Below are 25,402 nucleotides of genomic sequence, written 5' to 3'. Positions count from 1 at the left end.
CGTTACCTGACTCATCATAAGAAATAATAGGAGGATATTGGGAAGCCTCTTCCCTTTCATTAGTATTCTCTTCATCCTCTATTTGTTTTCTTTTCTTTATGTAATTAGCAATATAAGGATTTTCAATGCAATTCACCGCACAATACATAAATATTTCTTCTAGATCAATATCGAGGAATTTCTCAAGGTTATATTCTGGAATATGCTTAGTTATACATTTCATTTCTTCATAACCCAAAATCAAACTAAGTTCATTACGATGTGCAAGGGAAATCAAATCATCACAATTTTTGGACACGATATGATCATGGAACAATTTGCATCAGAGATTTAAATGACCATGTTCATGGCAAAGTTCACAAGTATGGTGAAGAAATTTTAAATTTTCAGCACAAACATCCAGCCTTTCTTGCAGCCATTTAGTTTCCAAATACTTATGCCTCCTGCAAAATCTATTTTCCCTAATTGGTGTGTACTTGCAGGCTCTATATATTCCACAAAAGTTGACATGCTTATAAGAGACATTTTCATCATGACTAGTGCAATCATCGTTAGTACTATGGATATTCAAGGAGTTCATACTAACAACATTGCAATCATGCTCATCATTCAAAGATTTAGTGTCAAACATTTTATAGACTTCTTCTTCTTCTAGCACTTGAGCACAATTTTCCTTTCCATCATTCTCACGAAAGATATTAAAAAGATGAAGCGTATGAGGCAAACTCAATTCCATTTTTTGTAATTTTCTTTTAAAAAGTAAACTAGTGATAAAACAACAACTAAAAGATTCGATTGCAAGATCTAAACATATACCTTCAAGCACTCACCTCCCCGGCAACGGCGCCAGAAAAGAGCTTGATGTCTACTACACAACCTTCTTCTTGTAGACGTTGTTGGGCCTCCAAGTGCAGAGGTTTGTAGGACAGTAGCAAATTTCCCACAAGTGGATGACCTAAGGTTTATCAATCCGTGGGAGGCGTAGGATGAAGATGGTCTCTCTCAAGCAATCCTGCAACCAAATAACAAAGAGTCTCTTGTGTACCCAACACACCAAATACAATGGTAAATTGTATAGGTGCACTAGTTCGGTGAAGAGATGGTGATACAAGTGCAATATGGATAGTAGATAATGGTTTTTGTAATTTAAAAATATAAAAACAGCAAGGTAGCAAATGATAAAAGTGAGCACAAACGGTATTGCAATGCGTTGAAACAAGGCCTAGGGTTCATACTTTCACTAGTGCAAATTCTCTCAACAATAATAACATAATTGGATCATATAACTATCCCTCAACATGCAACAAAGAGTCACTCCAAAGTCACTAATAGCGGAGAACAAACGAAGAGATTATGGTAGGGTACGAAACCACCTCAAAGTTATCCTTTCTGATCGATCTATTCAAGAGTCCATAGTAAAATAACACAAAGCTATTCTTTCCGTTCGATCTATCATAGAGTTCGTACTAGAATAACACCTTAAGACACGAATCAACCAAAACCCTAATGTCACCTAGATACTCCAATGTCACCTCAAGTATCCGTGGGTATGATTATAGGGATAATTGATTTTATACCCCTAGTTGGGTCACACTCGGCATGTTTACCCCTAGTTTTCGAGAACCCTCGGTTTTTCCCAAGACTGTTTGCTCTGCTTATGGTTTTGCCCTTCCGTCACGTTTCCATCCAGTTAGTGTCGTTTGACCGTGTGTTGACCGTCTATGGAATTTTCATTGGACTTATTTGCCCCTGCTTCCCCCCTCTCTCACCAGACACTTCCAAGCGGGACCCATCACTCAAAAAACATCCCTCTGTCTTCTCACTAACATGTGGGACCCACAATGGACCAAATATCTCGAACGGACGATGCCATGTTGTAAACAGAATATCAATTTTGTATTACCTTTTTTGCAACAATTAACACCACATAAACTAATTAAAACAGTAGTAATTAACACAAATCAGCACTTAAGGTCAGTCTCATCTTGAATAAAAATTAATCATCAATCCATAGTTGCCAGCTATACTACCTAATTACATTGCGTAAGTGTTGAAAAACGTTGGGTCAACGATTGAAAGGACGCCCGCTGTAGGACGAGGATGAGCTCGCCGGAGCCAAAGGAATCGGCGCCGGAGCTCGCTGGAGCCAACGGAATCGGCGCCGGAGCTCGCCAAATCCTCCTGGCCCATGCTTCCCCATGACGGGCATTTGACCACCGCCATTGCAGCATGGAAGGAGGCCCGGGGGAGGCGTGCACCACCTCCTGCACCATCTCTGCCAACCACGCGTCCTCGACCACCGCTTATATTGGCCACCGACGAGATCTGTGGCTCCACCACTGACCGGAACCCCGTTGGCCTTTATGTTTGGTATTCTTGGTTTGGTTTAGTCCTTTATGTTTGGTTTACACACGTTAAGCGATCTGGGCCAGTTACTTGTATGTTGATGGGCCTTTTATGGTTTAGTCCTTTATGTTTGGTTTACACACGTTAAGCGATCTGGGCCAGTTACTTGTATGTTGATGGGCCTTTTATGGTTTAGTCCTTTATGTTTGGTATACTATTAAAGGGAATAGGTATTCTTGGTTTGGTTTAGTCCTTTATGTTTGGTTTACACACGTTAAGCGATCTGGGCCAGTTACTTGTATGTCGATGGGCCTTTTATGGGCTTTCATATAGAGATCGCGAAAAATAATTGGGTCAAAATAAATCAACATTGTGGGAATTGAACACAAGACCTCCTGTCTATCTCTTAGATGTAACAACCAAAGACTTATGCACCTTTCATATTTACTAATCCTAACTCACTCTAAATATACGAGTGGCAGTCATCATGTTTGTTTATTTATTTTGCGAGAAAAGGAGTTAATATTAAAACGGCCAAATTACTGAAAGATCCACACAAAAAGGAAATTACAACTAAGCCCCTCTGCAACCCGACTACGCCGGCGCCATGGACGAGCCGGTGACGCGCCATTCGCCGCTGCTCGCTGACGCCTTGGATCGAAGCAGCCCCTGGGCGAAACGGGGAGTCTCCAATCAACGGTCCCTGAGGACCTACACCCATGGTCGTCGTTGTCGCACCGCCCAACATCGCCTTCCTTCTCCAGATCTTCAACCGCAAGAATCTCCATCCCTCGATCTCCGGCACGGGGAACCGTGCACGGCCTCTCTACCGAGAAACGAGCACGAAGAAAGGAGCTGATCCACCGCAGAGCTCCACCGGAACTTCGCCGTCGAAGGGGAGACCAACACCTGCAAAAAGTTGATCCAGTCGCACCGCCGCCTCCACGACGCCACCGGCTGGCTCCCTAGGCACTCCTACACTATGTACACGCTGCAAATCGGGCCTCCCCGTCCTCCCGCCGCCGGAGCATCCGGCGGAGGGCGAGGGAGCCGCCAATTCGGCAACGGTGAGGTGGAGAACCCGGGGTTCGCACAAATCGCCCTTCGTTCCTGTAGATGGGGAAGGGTGAGGTCCAAGGCTCATGTTTAGGGAGAGCTAATTAAGCGAATGAGCTAATAAAGAAAGGATTGTGGGCTTAAATATAATATTTAAACGAATGTGGCTAATTAAAGAAAGGATTATGGGTAAATCGGTGGAATAACTATTAGAAAGATTGTGGTCTTAATAAATTCTACATGAAGGATTTGAGGTAAAAAGGTAGGATAATTAAAAGAAAGGATCTATAGGCCTTAATGTGTTGGGGCTACTAAATTAGAAAAGGAAGGATTTGATTCTCGACTAAAACGGGTGAGTACTTCATGGTAATTAATGAAAGAATCATACTTAAATGCCATTAAAAATGATGTATTTAAATGAAATCAGTGGGACATTATGCCCCGCAAAGAAAATATGAACACAACTAAATTGCGACGTATTTTTTTATGTTCATTTTGTAGAAGGACGATGCTGCGTTGCGACATGTTCTTCATAATGAATCCGATGTTGTGGGACATTATGCTTGTGCAAAAAAAATTCTCCGTTGCAACGCACGGACATATGTGCTAGTAATATAAAAGTGTAAAATAAAACCCATTAACATCCAAAACAGATAATATAATAGCATGGAACTATCAAAAATTATAGATACGTTGGAGACGTATCACCCGCCGCTTTGATTGGCTGCATGCGCCTCCTCCCATGCAGCGGCCACCATGGTCTCGTACTGCTCATGTCGCGTCCACGACGCCTCGTACATAAATGGCCTCTGGCCATGCATGGATTTGTCCCCCGCCGACATCAGTGCTTTAATGATCAGTGCCTGGTGGTCCGATTCTTCCGTCATCACGTGTATCACTTCGGTTGCCGGGAAGAGCTGAGCAAAACCTCCGTTGCAGGTCGCACAATCCAGCCAAACTTGAATGTTATCTGCACCATATCTCTTATTGTCCCAGGTAAACGGGTAATCGAAGAAGCCGAGATCTGCCAACCCGCAGTCGGTCAGGCAGTCCTCAAAAGCTTCCATCTGTCCTCTACTCCTCGGGTTACCACCTTGTTGCTCGTTCTGGCGAAGGGCCTCATTGAAGTCACCCGTGAATAGCCATGGGAGTTTGTCCTGGGCACGGAGATAGCGTATTGCCTCCCGCGTCTTCGTTCTTTTATCAACGCATGGCTCTCCATAGATTCCAGTGAACCTAAAGGAGGCACCGTCACACGCAATAGCCGCATCAATGTAATACTGGCACCACGGCCTAACTGTAACATCAATATGGTCCCTCCACCATAGTGCTAAGCCTCCACTCTTGCCTTTGCAATCCATCGCTACCCCTTTGGTAAACCCCAAACTCCACTTGAGTCTATCCATCGCTCCGGATCTCTTCTTTGTTTCTGATAAGAACACCACCTCTGGGTTGTATGACCTAATCAGGTCTCGAAGCTCGCCAACTGCCGAGTCCAACCCCAAGCCTTGACAGTTCCAGGCAAGGATAATCATTGCTCCCGGCGGCCCCGCTCCATGGCAGGGTCCGCCGATATCTTGTCATTCTCTTGAATACGATCAAAAACAGAGGATGTCTTCTGTCTAGTGTCGTGGACAAATGATTCATACCCCTCTTGCCTGTCCCCATCCCCTTTTGGTACCCACATCTGTCTCGGCCTTCTTTTCCTCGAGTTTGGTGTGCCTTGAGGGCTATCTCCCCTCCTCCTCCTCTCATCATAATCCTGCCGAGGCTTACGAACATAGAAACCCCTCTTTCTCTCCTGAGGGAAGTGAGGGTGGTAACTGTGCCTGGTCTCACCACCTCTGCTCGTTGAACCCCGCTCCCATTGGCTTCTCGCCTCATACTGCTTGCGCTTGTACTTCCTCTGCCACTGTTGCACCTTGAGCTGCTCCCTGAGATCCCTCTCTTTCTTCCTCTCTATTTCATGTCTCAGATCTCTTTCCTCCGGCCAGCCTCCCCTATTCTTCTCCTTTCTTGGGGAGATAACAACCCCTTGCTCTCGCCAGTTGTGCCCACCAGTGCGGGCATCCCCCGGACGATCAAACTCGGCATTTAGTTTGTGCTTTACAGGGGCATCCCTAGCGCGAGCATGGCTGTTCTGCTCTTTGTTGTTACCATCAGATTGTGAGCTCATAAAGCTACTGGCGCTAGCATTGTTATTCTTCACTCCTTTCACCTCATTCTTGGAGCCAGTGCTCCTCCTCGACGAGGCTCTTAGCCAGCCGCCCCATTGTGCTGCTTTGTCAACAGGAGGGACACAATGCCCGTTTTCATGCACCAAACGCCCACACTCAAAGCAGAAGTGTGGGATTTTTTCATAGTAGAAGTCATACCAAGTGCCCAACATATCCTCCTGTGAGTTTTTGAGGAAGAAACCCCGGACTAGAGGCTCAAAGAGCGGGATCCTTGCTCTAACTCGCAGTTGGTTCCCTCGAGCCATACCATCCTTGTCGACCTTCACTTTAACAACTTCGCCTAGCCAATTTCCCAGTGCTTTCCCAAATGCATTCGTTCTCTTGCCTGGTGGGAGATCCGTGATTTTGACCCACACATCTATCCTGTCAAAGACCATCTCTGATGGCCTGACATTGCTCTCATACTCCTTCAAAGCCAGGACATTGAAGTCATATTGCCATGGTCCATTATTCATTGCATGCCTCCAATCCCCTTTGGTCCCAAAGTGAACAACGAAGACGCTGTCGCCCATATCCTGGAACCGTGCCTCGTGGTGAAGACCCCAAGTCCTCTGCATCGTTTTCTCGAGCACTGTCTTGTTCAGCGGTCGCGGGGAGAACGCTTTCCCCACCGCCGACCACTTCATGTTCTTGGGCAAGATCTGATCTGGTTCCTTGAAGACGAAACCCTCCGCCTCCTTATCCAACAACACCATCTCTCCCATCCTCGCTGAGAGGCTCGCGGCAGGATCCGGCATCTTACACGTGATCGGGGATCTTGAAGAGCCCCTACTCGTTGCTTTCCCCGGGGTCGCTGTCGCCGCCGGGGTTGCCTTCGTCGCCGGGATCTCCGCCGAGTGCACCGTCACCTTCTCCGCCATGGCACCGCTCCGTAGAGGAGAGAGGTTATACCAGTCCGCGTCGAGGGAGACGCAGTCGCCGCCCCAGACACCATCGTAATCTCACCACCCCCATCACCAAAACCCTAACCCTAACGCCGTCAGGAGATCGCCTCGCAATCGCCTACCAGTCGCCCCTTAGCGTTTCGTATGTGGTGGACCCGTGCGTTCGCCCTCCCTGCCTGACACAAGGGATACACAATGAAATCTTGATAAATCATTGTTCACGCCTCCAGTGTGTGACAAGTGATGGGCGAAGATGATTGCCGAAGATTCAAACAGGTATGCTAATGTACTCTACTCACGCAACCAGACAGCCCAACCCTTAATCACGGGAAATCAGCTAGAGTATGTCCGTTGAGTGTAAGCTAGAGTATTATGGTGGTCGATGATTACCCTGCACAAAGATTACATATATATTTGATCTATCATAGTGCTTTTTTTTACGGGATCTAGCATAGGGCCTTACTTCTGCTTCACTCAAAAGAACGTGTACAAGTTTGGATTAAGAAAAAAAGGCATCGATTGGATTGACATAAGTCACAAGGCTACGCGAATATTTTTCACAAATTAGTTGTAGTACTCCGTGTCTTTCTTGTCGCTGAATGAATAAAATTGAGATACTGAACGGGGAGAATTGATTGTTTTTTCTTCTATACTATAGTCCGTGAAGGATGAATAAATTGCAGTTTCAACTACGTTTTCGCGGGGGTGCGATGAGCGACGACGATGGTGTGAAAATTGGCCTTGGAGTAGACAATATTGGCATGCACGGCACCTTCCCGAAGTCTAAAGATGACACAAAGCATCCACGCCGGAGTATAATACTCGTACTACTCGTGTCGCGGTGGAGCAGAACAAATCGTGGTTAGCGCCGTGGGGGTCGTCGGGCAGGCTTGTCGTTTGCTGTTGCGAAGATTCGAAGACAAGACTGGTCGCTCCCACGCACCGTGAGTACAATACTGTATGGAGCCTAGCACAACTAGCACTCTACAAGAAAGCTTTGACCAGCACATGCGCTCCTCCTACCGAAATGTCTGTCCCACGAAGAAATCCGTGTACAAGTCCGTCCATCCTCCAACTTCCAAGGACGCTGTCACAAGTCCATCCTCCGATCATGGAGTAGTAGAGTACGTGAGATGAAACGACACTACTCCAACGGCCCGGTAGCGCTGGCCCGAGCTAGGCTGGGTTGTATAGCGCCGGCGTCGTGTTTGCAACGCACGGCAAGCGGGCGGAGCATCCCAGATTTCGCCGTGCCCTTGCCGTGCGGCGGCGGCAACGAATGGTAGTACCGCACTATGCCTATCGTAGCGGTGCTTCATTTACACTTCAGCCGGCGAGGCTTATTTATGACGGCTCGGGGGACGATGGCAGGCGCCGGTGGCCGCATTTATTATGGCTCTGCGTCTATGGCTCGGGGCGCTCTGCCTACCACGTGCTGCATGCCTGCATGCATGCGCCCGCCTCGCCATCGCCATGCCTGGAATCTCGACGGACGCAGGCCTCGCCTGACACCGGTGCCGGCGATGGAATCTGCTCGCCCTGTTCTCGCGTGCCGCCGTCCGCAGCTTCCATCGCCGTGTAAGGAGCACTGTTGCCGGCGTGGCGGGACAGTGTAGTAGTGCTATATGGACAGTGCGATTGAATGCCGTGGCCGTGGCCCGTGGCCCGTGGAGCAAAGTCGCGAGCCGGCAGTGCGTGGCGTGGCGTCCGTCGTGCTGCGCGCGACGGTGCTGCTGCACTGGCACTGCGGCCTCGATGTGGCATCGACGTGCGCTCGTCGACGTGCGCAGAGGTCAGAGTGCGACTGTGCGAGCCCATGTGCCAAGAGCGCCGTCCCCGCCGGCATAACAAAGGACTGTCTCCCGTAATACTTATATTAAACCCACAGGCATGGTAGATTCTTGTCAAAACAGATTGTCAACCGTGGCAGGCAGTGGAACAGTGTTTGGAGCGCAGAGCCTGGGGTGTTCCTGCGTTTGATTTCTTTGTGTTTCGCGGGTATCCAGGTTCGGAGGAAAGTGTAGCGTACACATGTTTTTCTTAGGTCAATTCTAACCTATTCCTTAAAAATAGAAGAGTATTCCACGAGTAAATCTTTAGAGAGATAAATTTACTTCTTTAAATTTTGGCCAGATCTAGCCGATCTCCAACATGTAATGGAGTAATTTTTATTCAACGTTTTTCGTTGCTTCTTAATGTCATTGAACGATATTTTGATACATGGAATACATAATTCATCAATTATTGGCTAGAAACCAAAGAAAACAAGAACCATAATTAGACACTTTGATAGATATATCCAACTTTTATAATTGCTCTTATTGGTTGGATTAAAATTGCGAATTAACCTGTGGTTGGATAGTTAGATATATCCAACCAGTGGTATCCCCAAACCATCAGGGTTCAAGTCATGTTGCTCGCATTATTCCTGAATTTATTTCAGGACTTCCGACGATGTGCGTTCAGTGGGACGAGACGTTCCCGTCGACTACAAATGCATCTGTGGCAACTTCGTCAATCAGTCTCTGAGAGGTGCACATAGGGGTAAGGTGAGTGTATGTGCATCTACATGAGCGCTTGAGTCTGTACTGTGTTAAAAAAATGTTGGATTAATATTTTCTCTATGTATTCATTGTTGATTCTCTATATTGGCATCTCGAGCTTGCATACTTCTTTGTTCTTCGGTTCCGACGAATTCAATATCGCGTCACATCTGGGGAAGAGTGCACGAACATCTATCAATTTTCTCGCTATCAGTGAATTGATGTAATCTTCTTTTCAATACCAGAATTTGCATCCATCACACACACAAATTTGAGCAAACAGTGAGCTACAAATTGCGTTGAATCCGATGAACAACCGAATCAAAAACTCGAACTCATCCCATCTTTTTTGCACTTGAAGAACACTCATCTGGGGTGTTCCGACGTGGTCAAAACTCAACGCACCAACTGTCGTGGGCAGTCATTGCACTCTATGACTGGCAACGACGAGAGCCGACGAGCTGCTGGGCTAGTGCTGAGCCGGACGACCGGGGGTGTCTTTGCCGGCGAACCGCAGACGAGTGAGATCCGAGTAGCTAGTGGAGGAGGCCATACCTGGCTGTGGTGCAGAGGCGTTGTCGGGGTTGTGCGGTTCGGTACCCGCCACAAAGAAGCAGTCGGCGGCGGCCGGATGCGTCAAATCCGATGGCGGCGGCAGCCGTAGATCTGCTGATTCTGCGTGTCGACGGCGCCAGAGAGACTCAAATCTGGGTGGGCGAGGACCGCGGCTGGCCCTACGAAGCGTCCGGGGTGGCGGGTGGTGGTCGGCGGGAGGTGGGAAGGATGGCGCAGACGCAAATGCGACGCGCGAGAGGGATGGGTTAAGCAGCGGGGGAGGGTTTTCTTCGTCCAAGCGGTAGCGGCCGAGTAAATGTAGGCTCTAGATAGGAGATGGAGTAAAAATTATCCTCCTCTATTTGGTTTAGGACTTCGATGTAACGCCCCGAGATCGATGCGCCAGGTGTCTTCCAGTTATTCGATGTTGTTGCATTGTCTTTCGCTTGCGTGTTGCATCTTGCCATGTCATCATGTGCATTGCATCATCATGTTTTCAAAACTTGCATCTGTCCGGGTCCCCCAGCTTTCTCTGTTGTCCGTTCTGAGCCCAGGCACACTCGCGCGCGCCCGCGGCACGTCCGAAATAGTATTTTATAAGTGGCCCAAAAATGTTCTCGGAATGGGATGGAAGTTGGCGTGTGGTGTTGTTATATTGTCAGTAGGCCGCCTACCAAGTTCCGTCGCATGCAGAGTTCGTTTGATGGTCCAACGGATAACTATAGTGGCAATATAGCCGGTCATACGTCAGACGTTTTCGGTCTCCGGAAACAGTTGCCGGGCTGCACTCCTTCCCTCTCATCTCACCCCAACCTCCTCTTCACATCCCACCAACCCCCCTCCGATCGGAGCCATCGGATCGCGATCGGAGGGTCCGAAAACCCCCCTAAATCCCCCTAACCTAGTCGCTGTGTCTATATATAGACCTCTCCTTCCATTTTTGGGCAGCTACCTACCCCTCCTCCTAAATTTCCGCACCCCTAATCATCAGCCGCCGACACCTCCCACCTTCTCCTCCATTCCCGTGCCAGCCAGCTCCACTCCGCCACTTGGCGCGCCGCCGTTCGCCAGCTGTCGCCAGCGCCGGCGCCCCGGCCAACCGGGCACCGCCACATCACCCCTCAGCCTCCTCCACCCCGCGAGGCTGGCCCGAGCCCGCAACCGGCTCGCCCTAGGCCGGATCTGGGCCCGAGGCGCCTCTGCCCCAGCGCCCCGTCTTCCTCCCCACAGGAAAGAGCCCGAGCGCCTCCGCCTCATCGACCTCGCCACCTGTTGGGGATATTACTGCTGGGCATAAACCGGCCTGTCTGGGCCGGGCCAACTTCATCAGTAGTTCCAGAAGTGATAAAGCCCAAGAAGGCAGATGAGGGCCTAAGGCCCGTAGCCGGTTCAAGACTTGTAGCTGTAAACCGGAATTTGTATATAAACTTGTATTGTAAGTTAGGAGAGACCAACCCGGATACGAATATCGACCAGTGTTGGGACTCTGTGAACCGACGGGTTTCACCCATGTATATAAGGGGACGACCCGGCAGCGGTTCGGGGACAACAGACAACAACTCGAGACATAGGCGAAGCTTGTTTGCTCCCTAGTCATCGAAACCCCATCAATTCCATCACAACTAGACGTAGGCTTTTACCTTCATCGAAGGGGCCGAACTAGTATAAACTCTCTTGCGTCCTTGTGTCCGCTTTAACCCCTTCAAGCTAACCTGTCGCGGTGGCTCCACGACTAAGTCCTTTCTCTAGGACATCTGCCGTGGGGCTATCGCATGATGGTTTCCGGTTCTTGGAGGGCCGCTTTGAAGGACTCGAGGGCTACGCTGTAGGCCGGATGACTAAGAGTCGTCGCGGCAAGCTCTACATCGACGACGCAGGCTGGGGCCCCGAGGCCGGCTCAATTGAGTACGGGTACCGGGTCCCCTTTGGTAGCATTCACGTTTTCATTTGCAAGATCGGCGAACCGGGCCCTGAGCCGGACATCTGCACCGACCTCGTCGAGACGACTCAGCGTGCGCGATCTTCCCGAGTTAAACCGGCCATGAAGCGTGCCTTCGTAGGAGTCATCCATGGAGGAAGTTATGAGGACGGATCGGAATTTCGCGGCGCGACCGTCGTTTGTTCCGGTGACGAATCTTCGACCGGAGAAACCGAATCTCTTTATCAGCTACAAGATGGCCAGATTGGGAGCTGTTCCGATGGCGACAGTATTCTGGACCCCTCTGATCTGCCCAACCGGGTTGGAATATTCATGGCCGGAACACAAGCAGCGCTTCATTCTTCGACAGCTGCGGCAACGATCTCCGGTTCAACAGCGGCGACAGCTGCCGGGGCAGGAGGCCCTGTGCGCCCGCCGGCTCAGGTTCTATCAGAACTATTTGATGCATTGGCTGTGCTTATGGCGGAAGTTAATCCGCCGGATCAGGACGTTCACAACACGGAGATTGCAAAGGTAAAGGAACAGATCACCCAGGCCAAGGCGGATCTGGCGGCTGAGGACACCAGGATGGCCGCAACCGCTTTAGACGCACAGGCCTACAGGCTTATGTTGGACCAGAGCGCGTCGCATGAAGTCATGAGGAGGAAGCACCGATCCCGCTTACCTCCGGTTTTTGAGGCCAGAGACCTTTTCAAAACTCCAGGACCAAGAGCCGGCAATCCGCTGGAGGGAAACCGGGTAGAAGCCCCTGGGACTGGTGCGCCGGTTCAGCCTCGTCAGATGGACCCGCCTCATCAAAACACCGTTATACCTCAGGCTGCTTTAACACCTCCGGGTCACTACTCCAACCCAATGGAGAATCTTATTGCCGCCGCTGCACGGCTGGAGGCAATTCCAATTGAAGGTGACTCGCCGCAGGCAGTAGAGACGTGACGGGTCAAGGAACTTCTGAGGACAGCTTTGGCCTAACAGGAAGCGTACTCGTACAGCCGCGACCGGATCCACTCGACCCCCCGTCCAAGCCGGAGCTATAGCAGACATATGGATGAACCAGCAGTGTCGAGTAATGAACGACGTGGAGCACCCCGTGACAACAACCCGGCGGGTGGTGCTGATAACGCTCAGGGAGTAGTGGACCGGGCCCGCGCGCGCAGGGAGGCCGAGTTAGCCACACAGCATCAGGCTCGGCAGCTCACGCCGGTTCGTCCAACCTTGACTGAACCTGGTGTTACTTCTAGTTCTGTAAGTGCATCTAGTGCCACCCCTAGTTGGTTTTGGAGTATTGACGACAAACCTAGTTGAGGGACTAATGTGTTTGTGAGAATTGCAGGATAACACAGGTAGAAGTCCCTCATTGATTCGGTTTTACTACCAGAGATGACCCCTAAAAACGTATGAAGACATTGAAGCCAAAGGTGGTATATGAAGATATTCTGGCGGTATATGAAGATATTCACATTGAAGACTATGACAAAAGAAGACACGTTATGAAGCCTATGGAGCTCGAAGACTTAGATCTTTCGTAGTTCTTTTTCTTTTGTATTGAGTCATAGGAACCACCGTACTGTTAAGTGGGGTTCAGGAGAACCAGTCAGAATGACTGAAGTGATGCCTAAACCAAAAACCTATGTCTTCGAGTGAAGACAATGAGAGCGAATCTTGTCCAGAGCCGGACAAGTCAGCTTTGCTTGCAGCCCAAGTAAAGTTGCCATGAGAGTTTGAAATCTGACCGTTGAGACACATGTCAGTTCCTTAGTGACCCGGGGTCATTTCGGACAAATCAGGTCGGGTTGCCAAGTGGCTATAAATAGCCCACCCCCTACAACCATAAATGGCTGGCTGCTCAGATTTCAGTGCACGGCTTTTGTCGTTTGAGAGCAACCCACCTCGAAGCCTTTGAGAGAAAATTCCTAGCGAGGATAAAAGCCCTAACCACCCAGAGCCAGAGAACATTGGGCATCACTTAAGTCTTCTTGTCTGTGTGATCTGAAGACTTATTACACTTGAGGACTGTGAATCCTCCAGACGGTTAGGCGTCGCGTTCAGAGCATCCAAGAGACATTGTGGATTGCCAGTGAACGAAGTCTGTGAAGGTTTGGGAGTCTACCTTGAAGACTTACCAGAGTGATTGGGCGAGGACTATGTGACCTTAGCTCAAGGAGAATATGGTGAGGACTTGGTGTCCTGAGCTGCGTGTTCAGGACTGGGTGTCCAGGACTGTGTGTCCTAAGGTTTAAATACCTAGCCGCTCCAACCAGATGTACAACTGTCACAGCAACTAGAACTGGTCCAACACATCATTGTCTTCAACGAGTCACCCGTTTCATCTTCACTTCCTTTTTTTACTGTTACTCATTGTGAAGCCATTGCATGCTTGCTCTATCTTTTGTCTTCACAACGTGAATGTATGATCTGTTTGGCTTCATAACTTCATAACTTCTTCCTACCTGATCCTTATTACACTGCAGCTGTTTGTCATTGTGCTTTCACTCTATTGAATACTTGACCATGGCTTGCCTAGTGTAATCTAACTTCCGCTGCATAGTAATAGGCAAAATCTTCGCTGTTTGTCTTCATAACTCCCACGTTTTGAAGACTTTCATAAAAATCGCCTATTCACCCCCCCTCTAGTCGATATAACGCACTTTCAATTGGTATCAGAGCAAGGTGCTCCCTTGTTCTGTGTGATTCGGTTTAACCACCTGGAGTTTTAGCTATGTCGACTGCAGGGATAATCAAAGTCTCCGCTGCGTGCCCCGTCTTCGATGGAACTGAATATCCCTACTGGAAGAATAAGATGCGCATGCATCTTGAAGCCATTGACGTCGACCTATGGTATGTCGTCGAGAACGGCGTTCCCAAGGCTGGAGAAGGTGTCACTGCTGCTGATGTCAAGAAGTTCACTCAACTGGACTCTACTGCCAAAAATATCATCTGTGGTCATCTGACAAAAGGACAGTATGGCCGTGTGAGTGCCTTGAAGACATCCAAGCTGGTCTGGGACTGGCTCTCCAAGGTCAATGAAGGCATCTCAACCCAGAGAGATCAAAGAATCAGTGTTCTTCGCAACCTATTCAACCGCTTCAAGCGAAATGACAATGAGAATGTCCAGCACACATTTGACCGGCTCACTGACATCACAAATGAGCTTCAAGCCCTCGGCGCCACTGAGATCACCAAACATGAAATCGTCAAGACGCTGCTGAGATCACTTGATAGTTCGTTTGACATCCTAGACCTGATGATTCAAGAACGTCCTGATTTTAAGACACTCGATCCGTCTGACATACTTGAGAGGCTCAACACACATGAGTTTCAGCTTTCTGAGAAAAGAGATATCTACGGTCCAAACTATGGGCGAACTCGTGCCTTGAAGGCAAAAGCTATTTCCTCATCCGAAGAAGAATCTGACAGCAGTTCTGATGATCCTGAAGATATTGGAAGGGAACTTGCAATGCTAGTGAAGAAGTTCCAAAAATTCACCAAGAAGAAAGGCTTCAGAAAATCTTCACGATCAAGCTCAAGGAATGATGAAGCTTCTGCTCATGACTACAAGAAGAAAACATGTCACAAGTGCAAGAAAACTGGACACTTCATCTCTGAGTGTCCACAGTGGGACAATGAGAACAGAAAGAAGAAGAAGAAATACTCAAAGTCTTCTTCCAAGTCTTCCTCAAAGTCTTCATCACACAAGAAGAGCTCATCTGGCAAGGCACGTGCGTTTGTTGGCAAGGAAATGGATTCAGAGGAGGAGTCCGCTTCTGAGGAGGCAGAGGTGGAGTCTGAGGAGGAGTCTGATTCTAGCATTGCGAGTCTGGCTACAGCATACGTCGCCAAGTCCATCTTCAACACTGAAGACAATGACTTCATCACCGACACCAATGCAAATGACAAGAACGACTCCACTCCTACCTACTGCTTCATGGCACGCGGTGCCAAGGTAAACACACGCACTACTCGCTATCAAACATCTAGTGACGATGACTCTGACTGTGATTCAAAACCCAGCTACAAAACACTTGCTAAAATTGCAACTGAACAACAGAAAGCTATGGAACATATTCAAAAACTGTTAGACAGAAGCGATGATCTGTTGGGTGCTGAAATGACTCGATCTGAATCCTTAATTGAAGACATAAAAAATCTTCACGTTAAGTATCAGGAACTTGAAGATCGTCTTGATACTCTCTCAACAACTCATGAAAAGCTTTCCTATGATTATCTTCAAAGGAAGCAAGAACTTGAGAAGTTGAGAGCGGCTCATGAAGATCTTCAAAAGGAAAACGAGTCACTTCGCGCCGAACAGATCAGTTCCGCTCAGGAAGGATTTGAACCACCATGTCTTAAATGCATTGAGTGTGATAATGCTACTTCTGTTGCTGAATGTTCCACTGCTACTGCTGTTGCAATATCTTCAACTGTTGATGTGGTAACTAACCCCTCTGCTGAGGATACCACTGCTATTGCTGATGAGAATGCTAGGTTGAAGACATTGCTTGAAACAGGGATGTACAAAAGTCTTAAAGGACATCAGACATTATGTGATGTCCTCAAGAAGCAGATTCTGAACCGAAACCCTAGAAAAGAGGGTGTTGGGTTCGTAAGGAAAATAAATGCAGATGGCTCTTTCTGGAAACGTGAGCAGTACCCCAAAACCACATGGGTTGCTGCAAAGGAACTTTCAGCAGATTCATCCAATTTGTCTGGCTTCACTTGTGCTAACCCCATTATCATTGATGAATCCTTTGATGCAAACTATAAACTGTTTAAGAATCAGAATGGTGAAGTGTTTGCCAGGTACATTGGTATTAACTGCAGGAATGGACCGCCTATGAAGAAGATCTGGGTTCCAAAAAAGTGTGTGGAAAATCTTCTTGTGAATGTCTTCATGACACCTCACTTGAAGAAGACAAACCTCAGACCAAAAGCTTCATAGGGTCCAAAGGCTTCATACAAACAGAGGACTCACCTGATTCACACTAATGCAAATGTTTTGCAGGGAAACCATACTCAGGCATATGAATATGAGAGCGGTTCATCGAACCGTCATGTTCATATGACCAAAAATTATTCTGCTTATTCCTATGAGTATTATTGTCCACCTGCAAGACTATTTGCTAAGGCTTCAAAGCCAAAATTCTCAGATGCTGCACTTAGACTTATTGCTTCTAAGCCACCCTTGAAGATGTGGGTGGTTAAGAAAGCTTAACTCTCTTTTGCGGGGAAAGGTCTCCAGCAGAAAAAAAAAATCTTCTGACGCTATTGCTGGGGACCTTAAAAATCTTGTAGGGCGCAAGATAAAATGCCCGAATGGCATCATTATGTACTTCGTTCCTGAATCGCATGCTACTCTCCCTATTAGTCCTAATCTGGATCTAAGTTTTCATAAGCCACTGGTTCGTCAAATGTTTTTGCTTCACAATTCTCTTCGTGAAGCCTATCCCCCTAACTGCACTGTAGGGTACGACACCAGCGTCTTCAAAGTCTTCAGAATGGATTATTGACAGTGGATGTCCAAATCACATGACTGGCAAAAGAAGCCTTCTTATGGACTCAACCTTACGTCCATCCGACAAGAGCCACATCACATTTGCTGACACTGGTAAAAGTAAGGTATTGGGTCTAGGTAGAGTTGCAATCTCAAAGGATCAACACATGGATAAAGTCATGCTTGTTGAATCCCTTGGCTTCAACTTAATGTCTGTCTCAATGCTTTGCGATTTGAACATGATCGTAATGTTTGGAAAATATCGCTGCCTAGTACTAATGGAATCTGACAAGTCTCTAGTGTTTGAAGGGTATCGGAAAGATGATTTGTATGTGGTAGATTTCTCGGCAGGGCCACAACTTGCAGTATGTCTTCTTGCAAAAGCTTCAGAATGCTGGCTGGCATCGGAGGCTTGGGCATGCTGGCATGAGGAACCTCCACACCCTTGCGAAGAAGAAGCATGTCATAGGCATCGAGGGCGTCAAGTTCAAGAAAGATCACTTATGCGGTGCCTGTGAAGCAGGGAAGATGACAAGGGCAAAACATCCTTCGAAGACAATCATGACTACTACTCAACCCTTCGAACTGCTCCACATGGATCTTTTCGGTCCCACTCACTACTCAACTTTTACTACTACTGCTTGCCTCTATGGCTTCATCATTGTTGATGATTACTCTAGATATACTTGGGTGCACATAATCCTTTACAAGACTGAAGTGCAGGATGTCTTCAGACGCTTCGCCAATCGAGCTATGAACAATTTTGGCACCAAGATAAAGCACATCAGAAGTGACAATGGCACTGAATTCAAGAACACTGGCCTTGATACATATCTTGATACCTTGGGCATCACACATGAATTCTCAGCTCCGTACACGCCATAGCAGAATGGCGTTGTCGAACGCAAGAACAGAACACTCATTGAGATGGCCAGAACGATGCTAGATGAATACAAGACTCCAAGAAAATTCTGGACTGAAGCCATTGATACTGCATGTCATACAATCAATCGTGTTTATCTTCACAAGCTTCTGAACAAGACATCTTATGAACTCCTAACTGGCAAGAAGCCAAATGTCAGTTACTTCAGAGTATTTGGCTCAAGGTGCTGGATCAAGGACCCACACCACACCTCAAATTTTGCACCAAAAGCACATGGGGGCTTTATTCTTGGATATGGAAAGGATTCGCACTCCTACAGAGTCTTCAACCTCTTTCATTACAAAGTTGTTGAAACAGTGGATGTGCGGTTCGATGAGACAAATGGTTCACAAAGAGAGCAACTGCCAAATGTGCTAGATGAAGTTCCAGCCAGTGAATCAATCAAGCTTATGGGAACTGGAGAGATTATACCTTCTGAAGCTCATCCTGAAGAAGAACTTATCATCTCAGCACCTGATCAACATGAAGACAATGCTTAGCCTGAAGACATTCCGCCCAACAACAACACAAATCAGCAAGAGCAAAGTCTTCGCCCTGTACATCCTCGTGTTGCCAATGAAGTGCAGATTGACAGAATAATTGACAGCATCAATGCACCTGGTCCACTCACTCGTTCAAGGGCAACTCAGCTAGCAAATTTCTATGGGCACTTCGCATTCGTCTCAATATCAGAACCCAAGAAATTTGAAGAAGCCTTCATGGAACCTGAATGGATTCAAGCTATGCAAGAAGAGCTTCAACAGTTTGAGTTGAATAATGTATGGGAACTGGTTAAGCGTCCTGATCTATGGAAGCACAACATAATAGGCACCAAATGGATATACCGCAACAAACAAGATGAGCATGGTCAAGTTGTCAGAAACAAAGCTTGTCTCGTTGCTCAAGGATATACTCAAGTGGAGGGCATTGACTTTGATGAAACATTTGCTCCTGTGGCTAGGCTTGAAGCCATACGCATACTGCTGGCCTATGCAAATCATCATAACATACTTCTATATCAAATGGATGTGAAAAGTGCCTTTCTCAATGGCAAGATTGAAGAAGAAGTGTATGTTGCACAACCGCCTGGCTTTGAAAATCCAAAACATCCTGACATGGTATACAAGCTCAACAAGGCACTGTATGGCCTCAAACAAGCCCCTAGGGCCTGGTATGACACACTCAAATACTTTTTGAAGAGCAAAGGCTTCATACCTGGTTCCCGGGATCCCACTATTTTCACGAAGACATATGATGGTGAACTGTTTGTGTGCCAAATATATGTGGATGACATTATCTTCGGCTGCACCAATCAGAAGTACAGTGAAGAGTTTGGATATATGATGCAAGAGCAGTATCAGATGTCCATGATGGGGGAGATGAAGTTCTTCCTTGGTCTTCAAATACGACAACAATGCAATGGCATCTTCATATCTCAAGAGAAGTATCTCAAAGATTGCCTGAAGAAGTTCGGTATGCAAGACTGCAAAGGCTTCACAACACCAATGCCAGCCAAACATCATCTAGGTCCTGACGACAATGGTAAAGAGTTCGATCAAAAGGTATACCGCTCCATGATTGGTTCTTTGCTTTATTTATGTGCATCTAGGCCAGATATTATGCTTAGTGTTTGCATGTGTGCTCGATTTCAAGCGGCACCAAAGGAGTCGCATCACTTAGCTGTGAAGCGAATTCTTCGATATTTGGCTCACACCCCAACTCTAGGATTATGGTATCAAAAGGGCTCAGAATTTGATTTGGTTGGATTTTCGGATGCTGATTATGCTGGTGACAAAGTTGATCGCAAGTCTACATCAGGCACATGTCACTTTCTGGGACGATCACTTGTATGTTGGTCTTCAAAGAAGCAGAACTGTGTATCTCTCTCCACGGCTGAATCTGAATACATTGCTGCTGGATCTTGCTGCGCTCAGCTTCTGTGGATGAAGCAAACACTCAAGGACTATGGCATTCATCTGAAGCAAGTACCACTTTACTGCGACAACGAAAGCGCCATCAAGATTGCCAACAACCCAGTTCAGCACTCGAAGACAAAGCACATTGAAATTCGTCATCACTTTCTCAGAGATCATGTTGTGAAGGAAGACATTGATATCATACACGTCAACACTGAAGAACAATTGGCAGATATCTTCACCAAGCCCTTGGATGAGAAGAGATTTTGCAAGTTACGGTGTGAGCTAAATATCCTGGAATCCTCAAATGTCCTGTGATCAGGCACACATCCTAACACTTATGCATATGATGACTTAGATGTGCAACGCACAAAGTAAAGTATATCTTCAATCAATGAAGACATACATTCTAAGTGTGAATACATTAATGTGGAATTTGACTTCGGAGCGCCACGATAATTGTGCGCCGTGTCTGGGTCTAATACTTCCTATACGGTGGGTAACGCCACCACCAAACGTTCTATTTTGAAGTGTTTCACTCATGGCGTTACCTTGCAATATCTTCACATTTGGTTTGGCTTCGAACTTAACATGTCTTCCTGATTATCTTCACTACGTTGATTATAAAGATATATACATACTAGTGTTCTGTCCTCTACAACATTCACTTATAGCTATGTCTTCTTGGTTGAATCTTTTGAACTAAGTGAATGTGATCGGACCCTAATCTCTCTATGCTTTCTATCTCAAATTCTATCTCTCCAAGTCATATGCATTCTATTGAAACTGTCGAATGTCTTCACTGCGTCCTTGTCAGCAGAAGATATAGAGACAACCATAAAGTCCGTTTTCAATGCTCATTCCTCCACATAAAATCCGGAGAAGCAAGAACGACCGCCCGACAATCCAGGCGTGCATGGGACGTGGAACAAACCCCAAACTTCCGCAAATTGGCCACGCGTTTCTCAGATGCGAATCTCCAGGGGCACCTGTGTAATAGCACAGTGCCGCCCCTGTGCCTATAAGTTCACACTTACCGCGGTCATTATCTCCTTCTTCCACCCTCGCACGAACCCTAGCGCCACCGCTAGCTCTCGACGACGCCGGCGACGAAGCGCTTCACTGCCGCAACCTCTCCGACGCCGTCCTCACGCCGACCGCGGACATCGTTCTCTCCGCCATCGCCGTAGGTGTCTTCCGTCGCCAAGTTAGGGCACGGAGGACTAAACTGCTCGGCATCATCTCCCACCTCCGTCTAGCAGTTCCAAGTGTGGTAAATAAAACTTCTTTTTACAGCCCCTTTTGATCTCTTGGTTCTGTCACTTTCTACCATAAGAAGTTTATCTCCACACAAGTTAGATCTCTCAATCTGCATCTCATAACATGCCTAGTATATTCACTTGTGCTTCATGAAGTAGTTAGATTCCTCACTTGTACTGATCTGTGGGTTCGTACAAATCTGGAACCAACTTCTTATCTATGAGTGAATGTCTTCGCACGATGAGGTCAATGTCTTCTAAACTGATTAATCTTTAAAACCTTCTGAGAGTGCATATGACCTCTTCCCCTTCCCTCGCACCTTAATGCTGTCACAGGTACATGTCCGTGGGAGAATCCTTCGGTTCTCATAGTCTACATTCATTTGCAGAATTCCTACAACATCACATAAATTCTCCTGAAGCCAGTTCCTGTTGGTCCAGCAAAAGAAAGCCTTTGAAGCCTTTGAAAGTTTTGAAGCCTTTCAAGTTAAAGTATATGGCTTCAGAAGCAGCAGCAAGGAAGGGGGGCAGACAGAGACGTGAAGGAACTTCCAAAGATCTGCCTGAAGACCTGGCAGAAATGTATAAAACAGATCCTGAAGAGAATTATGGGCAGCGCAAGACTCGAATCCAATGGATTCGACACTATTGGGCTGAACAATGGTTCAAATACCGCTTCGTCACCCAAGAGTATGCTGAGAAAAGTGCCATCAAGAAACCGTGGGGGGACATCATTTACAAGAATCTCATACCCAGGACCAGAGATGAAGCCATTGCTCAAGGCTTCTACCCATGCATGGTCCGAGGACCACAGCCTGATGATGCACATCCGTCGTCACTACTCTGGTGTCGTGACGACAATCTGTTCAAGCGCAACTTCCAGTTTGCCCAACAATCAGCGAAGCAGAACAAGAAGAAATTTGGGTTAGACTTCAACCCTGGTCCCTCCGCACCACGGGCAGATGGCACACGCGACGCCGAACCCAATATCATCGGTCCATATGCCAATCTTGAGGGCCTCATCACCCGCATCTTAGTCCAAGGGACTGCCGTGAATGACCCTCCAGCTGATTCTGAGTCTGATGAAGCTCCTGCTGTACCGAAGCCAAAGCAATCAAAGAAGCCAAAAGCTTCAAAGCCGGCCCCTTCCTCAAAAATCTCAAGGGCGAAGCCATTGGCAACTGCACCTCCTGAAGACAGTGTGCAGTCGGAAGACGTATCCCGCGTCTCCAAGCCCCAGAAGGCCAAAGTGCCTCAGCCACACACCGGCAAAGAGCTCACAGCTGCTGCCATCCTGCGCAGCGAAGCCATAGATCTGTCAAGTGATGAAGATCTTGGAGATGACGCTCTAGAGCAGCTCATCAAAAGCAAAGAAGAAGCTGAAATCTTCAACAATTTGCCTCTCTTTGATGTCGCCATCATCCACAATTTCATCGACGAATGGTTTGCCTCACCAGACATCAGCTTCGAAGATCTGCAGCTGCCCGTTGGCCTCAGCGTCGCATTCCAAGGCGCTATTGCTTCAGAACTTGCTATTGCCTAGCGCATAGTTGAACTGAAGCAGAAAATTGATCATGAAAAGGCTCAATTCAAGAAGCATATGGCCAAGCTCAGCGTGCAAGAAGTGAAGAGCTTCAAGACCATGTTGCATGAACTTAAGGAAAACTTTCTGAAGAAGTGTGCAGAAGCTCAAGGTTCACGTGAGCGGATGAAGTCTCTGGCAGAAAGATGTGTGCAGGCCTACAATGAGGCTGAGAAGCGCAAGGCACTTGGGCGTCCTGGCATCGACCCCAAGATGGCCGCAAAGAAAAATAAGAAGACTGTTCCAGCTGAACCAGAGGCACCAAAGCAAGAAGCAGTTCCAATTGTCTTCCCAACTGCAACGACTAGCTCGAAGCCAAAGAGCCGGTCAACAGCTTCAGAGCTCAAGAAGACAAGAACTGCTGAGGCTGAAGCCAGGAAGAGGAAGAGCTCTGAAGCCTCTCCTACTGCCCCCAGCAAGAAGAAGAGAAAGATCAAGAAATCTCGGTCTGCTCCCACAGAGCCCTTGATAGTTGAACCTATTGCTATGGTGCACCCGAACGCAGAACGTCAACTGACGGTTCATGAGCCTGCTTCCACAGAGGCTCCTGAAGCTGAAAACATACCAGCAGCCGACCCCATTGCTGCTGAAGACATTGGTCATCAGGACAATGTACAAGATGATGCAGCCCTTCCTCAGTATGAACAAAGCGAGCTCATCAGCATTGGTCGTCCTCTGACGCCAATTGCACAAGATGCGTCATGGGCGGATCACCCTCAAGAGGAAGAAGACTTTGATGCCCAGCCCACTCCAACCCCACAAGCGTCGTCTGCGTTCCGCAGGCTTCGCAAAGGTCCAAGGCCTCAAGTCTATGCTGAAGACATTCCGGCTGCATCAGCCGAAGAAAATGAAGAAGTACCACAAGATCCCACTCCCCCGCTACACCAAGAAGCAGTTCTCCAGGAGAACGTGCTTGTGACTGACCCTCCAGCTAGTCAAGCGGAGGCTGAAAATGTTGAGGCTGCCACAACCAACACTGAAGCCAATGTGGAGCCCTCCCCACCAAAAGCTTCAGCAGACAGCGAAGCTACTGAACCAGACACTTCTGTTCCTGAGTCTGCTGCAGGTCCTCAATTTGATTACCATGTTGAGCACAGGCCTCATGTACAGAAGCCAGTCCCAAGGCTGCCAAGGTTCCCAGGTCCTGCATCAGCACCTGGCTCCTTTGACATCAATAGCTTCAAGGCAGACAATACGTTTTTCAACAGCTCCAAGAACCCCTATTCAAGGGAACGGATTTCATCAGATAGGTTCTGGAGCTATCCTCAGCGCAGCTACTATTCATGCATCCTATACAACCAAGGTCGCATCTTCCCGCACAAGCACCTTGATGTTGAAGCCATTGCTGGTCTGCCCTGCTTAGAGGAAGCGCTGGATTGCTTCAAGCAAGTGGGTCTGCTGCATTTTATAACTGATGAGGAGCACTGGAATGAAGAGCTTCTGTTGCAATTCTATGCCACCCTACACATCAAGGGATACAACAGAGATCCGAAGACTTGGGCCCTGGAGTGGATGACCGGCAATGTCCATCACGAAGCCAATGCATTTGATATCATTGAGCTCACCGGCCTGCCCACTCCTGGCGAACTCTTCGAGGAAGGTTGTCCACTACACATTGAAGCTCTTGAGAGCATATTCCAGAGGCCTGAACCAAATATGAGTCAGATGCTCTCCATGATGAAGCCACTGCCTCTCGATGCTCCTTATCCAACAGAGTTCTTCGTTGAAGACTTTGAGTACCTGCCCAGAACAATCTATCACATTCTCCGGCGGACTCTCTGGCCTATTAAAGGGCACTCTCCAAATGCCAAGATTGAGGGTGCAATGAAGACTCTGATATTCTGTATCCTTCATGGCAAATGCTTCAACGCACAGGATTTCTTCATACGCCAACTCGCTGCATCAGGCTCAGATCTGTTTGGTTTAAAGTTCTATGCTCCTTGGGTAATGAGACTGATCAAGCTTCACTCTGCGATCTCATATCAGCCCTCAGCCCGCAACCATTGGATCTTCTTGCCAGATGTGGATACCTCTGTTGAAGCTATATATCCTGAGCCTGCCAAGCAACCGTTGAGTCTTTAGAATGCAGAACACCAGAGCTTCACTCAGAACGATGAAGGTGTTGAAGCCATCTCCAGGGTGTATCCTTTGGCTGGCACTACACGTGCGCCACACCCTGCTTCAACTGAAGCCACTGATAGTGCAACTGCTTCAAGACCCAAGAAGCGCGCTCGTGTTCTCAATGACCGAGAGCTTCTTGTGGCCCTTCATCAAAAACAAGATAGGCATCACGACTGGCTAAAGCGTCAGATGAAAAGCCTCTTGGTGGATGTTAATCATCTTCGAAATCTTGCCACCAAGAATGCATTCGTCACTCATGAAACCTGTCGTCGTACATGGAAAGGGCTCTCAATGATGTGTACTGAAGCTGAACTTGAAGAGGATGGCTTCACTGAGCGATTCAAGTTTGACACCACACCTCCTAGAAGGGCTGTGATGCACAACACACCATCACTTGAAGACTCTGAGTTTTCTTCATCTGCTGCCACAGTCACTGCCAGAATCATTGATGAAGAAGACGATGCTACATCACCGCCACCTGCTTCAGCACCTCCAAGCTCTTCTGCACCGCCAAACACCTCCAACGACCCTGCTGCTCCTGGGAACGAGTAGAC

At 47.8% G+C, this 25,402-nt stretch overlaps 1 protein-coding gene across 1 annotated transcript; it reads right to left on the bottom strand.

Moving 5' to 3' along the window:
• Positions 1-4,106: 4,106 nt before the first annotated feature.
• On the bottom strand, positions 4,107-4,763 carry LOC147980582 (uncharacterized). The gene has a single exon (XM_087515672.1). It carries the CDS (start codon positions 4,761-4,763, stop codon positions 4,107-4,109), a length of 657 nt encoding a protein of 218 aa, XP_087371798.1.
• Between the last annotated feature and the right edge of the window lie 20,639 nt (positions 4,764-25,402).

Source organism: Triticum urartu, chromosome 3A, assembly GCF_056163025.1.
Source record: "Triticum urartu cultivar PI428250 chromosome 3A, HENAU_Tu73, whole genome shotgun sequence".
Classification (NCBI taxonomy): Eukaryota; Viridiplantae; Streptophyta; class Magnoliopsida; order Poales; family Poaceae; genus Triticum; species Triticum urartu.
Note: the sequence above shows the minus strand (reverse complement) of the source record. Positions and strands in the feature narration are given on the sequence as shown.

What these genes read in the sequence shown, in the direction of transcription:
- LOC147980582 (XM_087515672.1), bottom strand. Translation starts at nt 4,763, where the DNA reads ATGGATTGCAAAGGCAAGAGTGGAGGCTTAGCACTATGGTGGAGGGAC.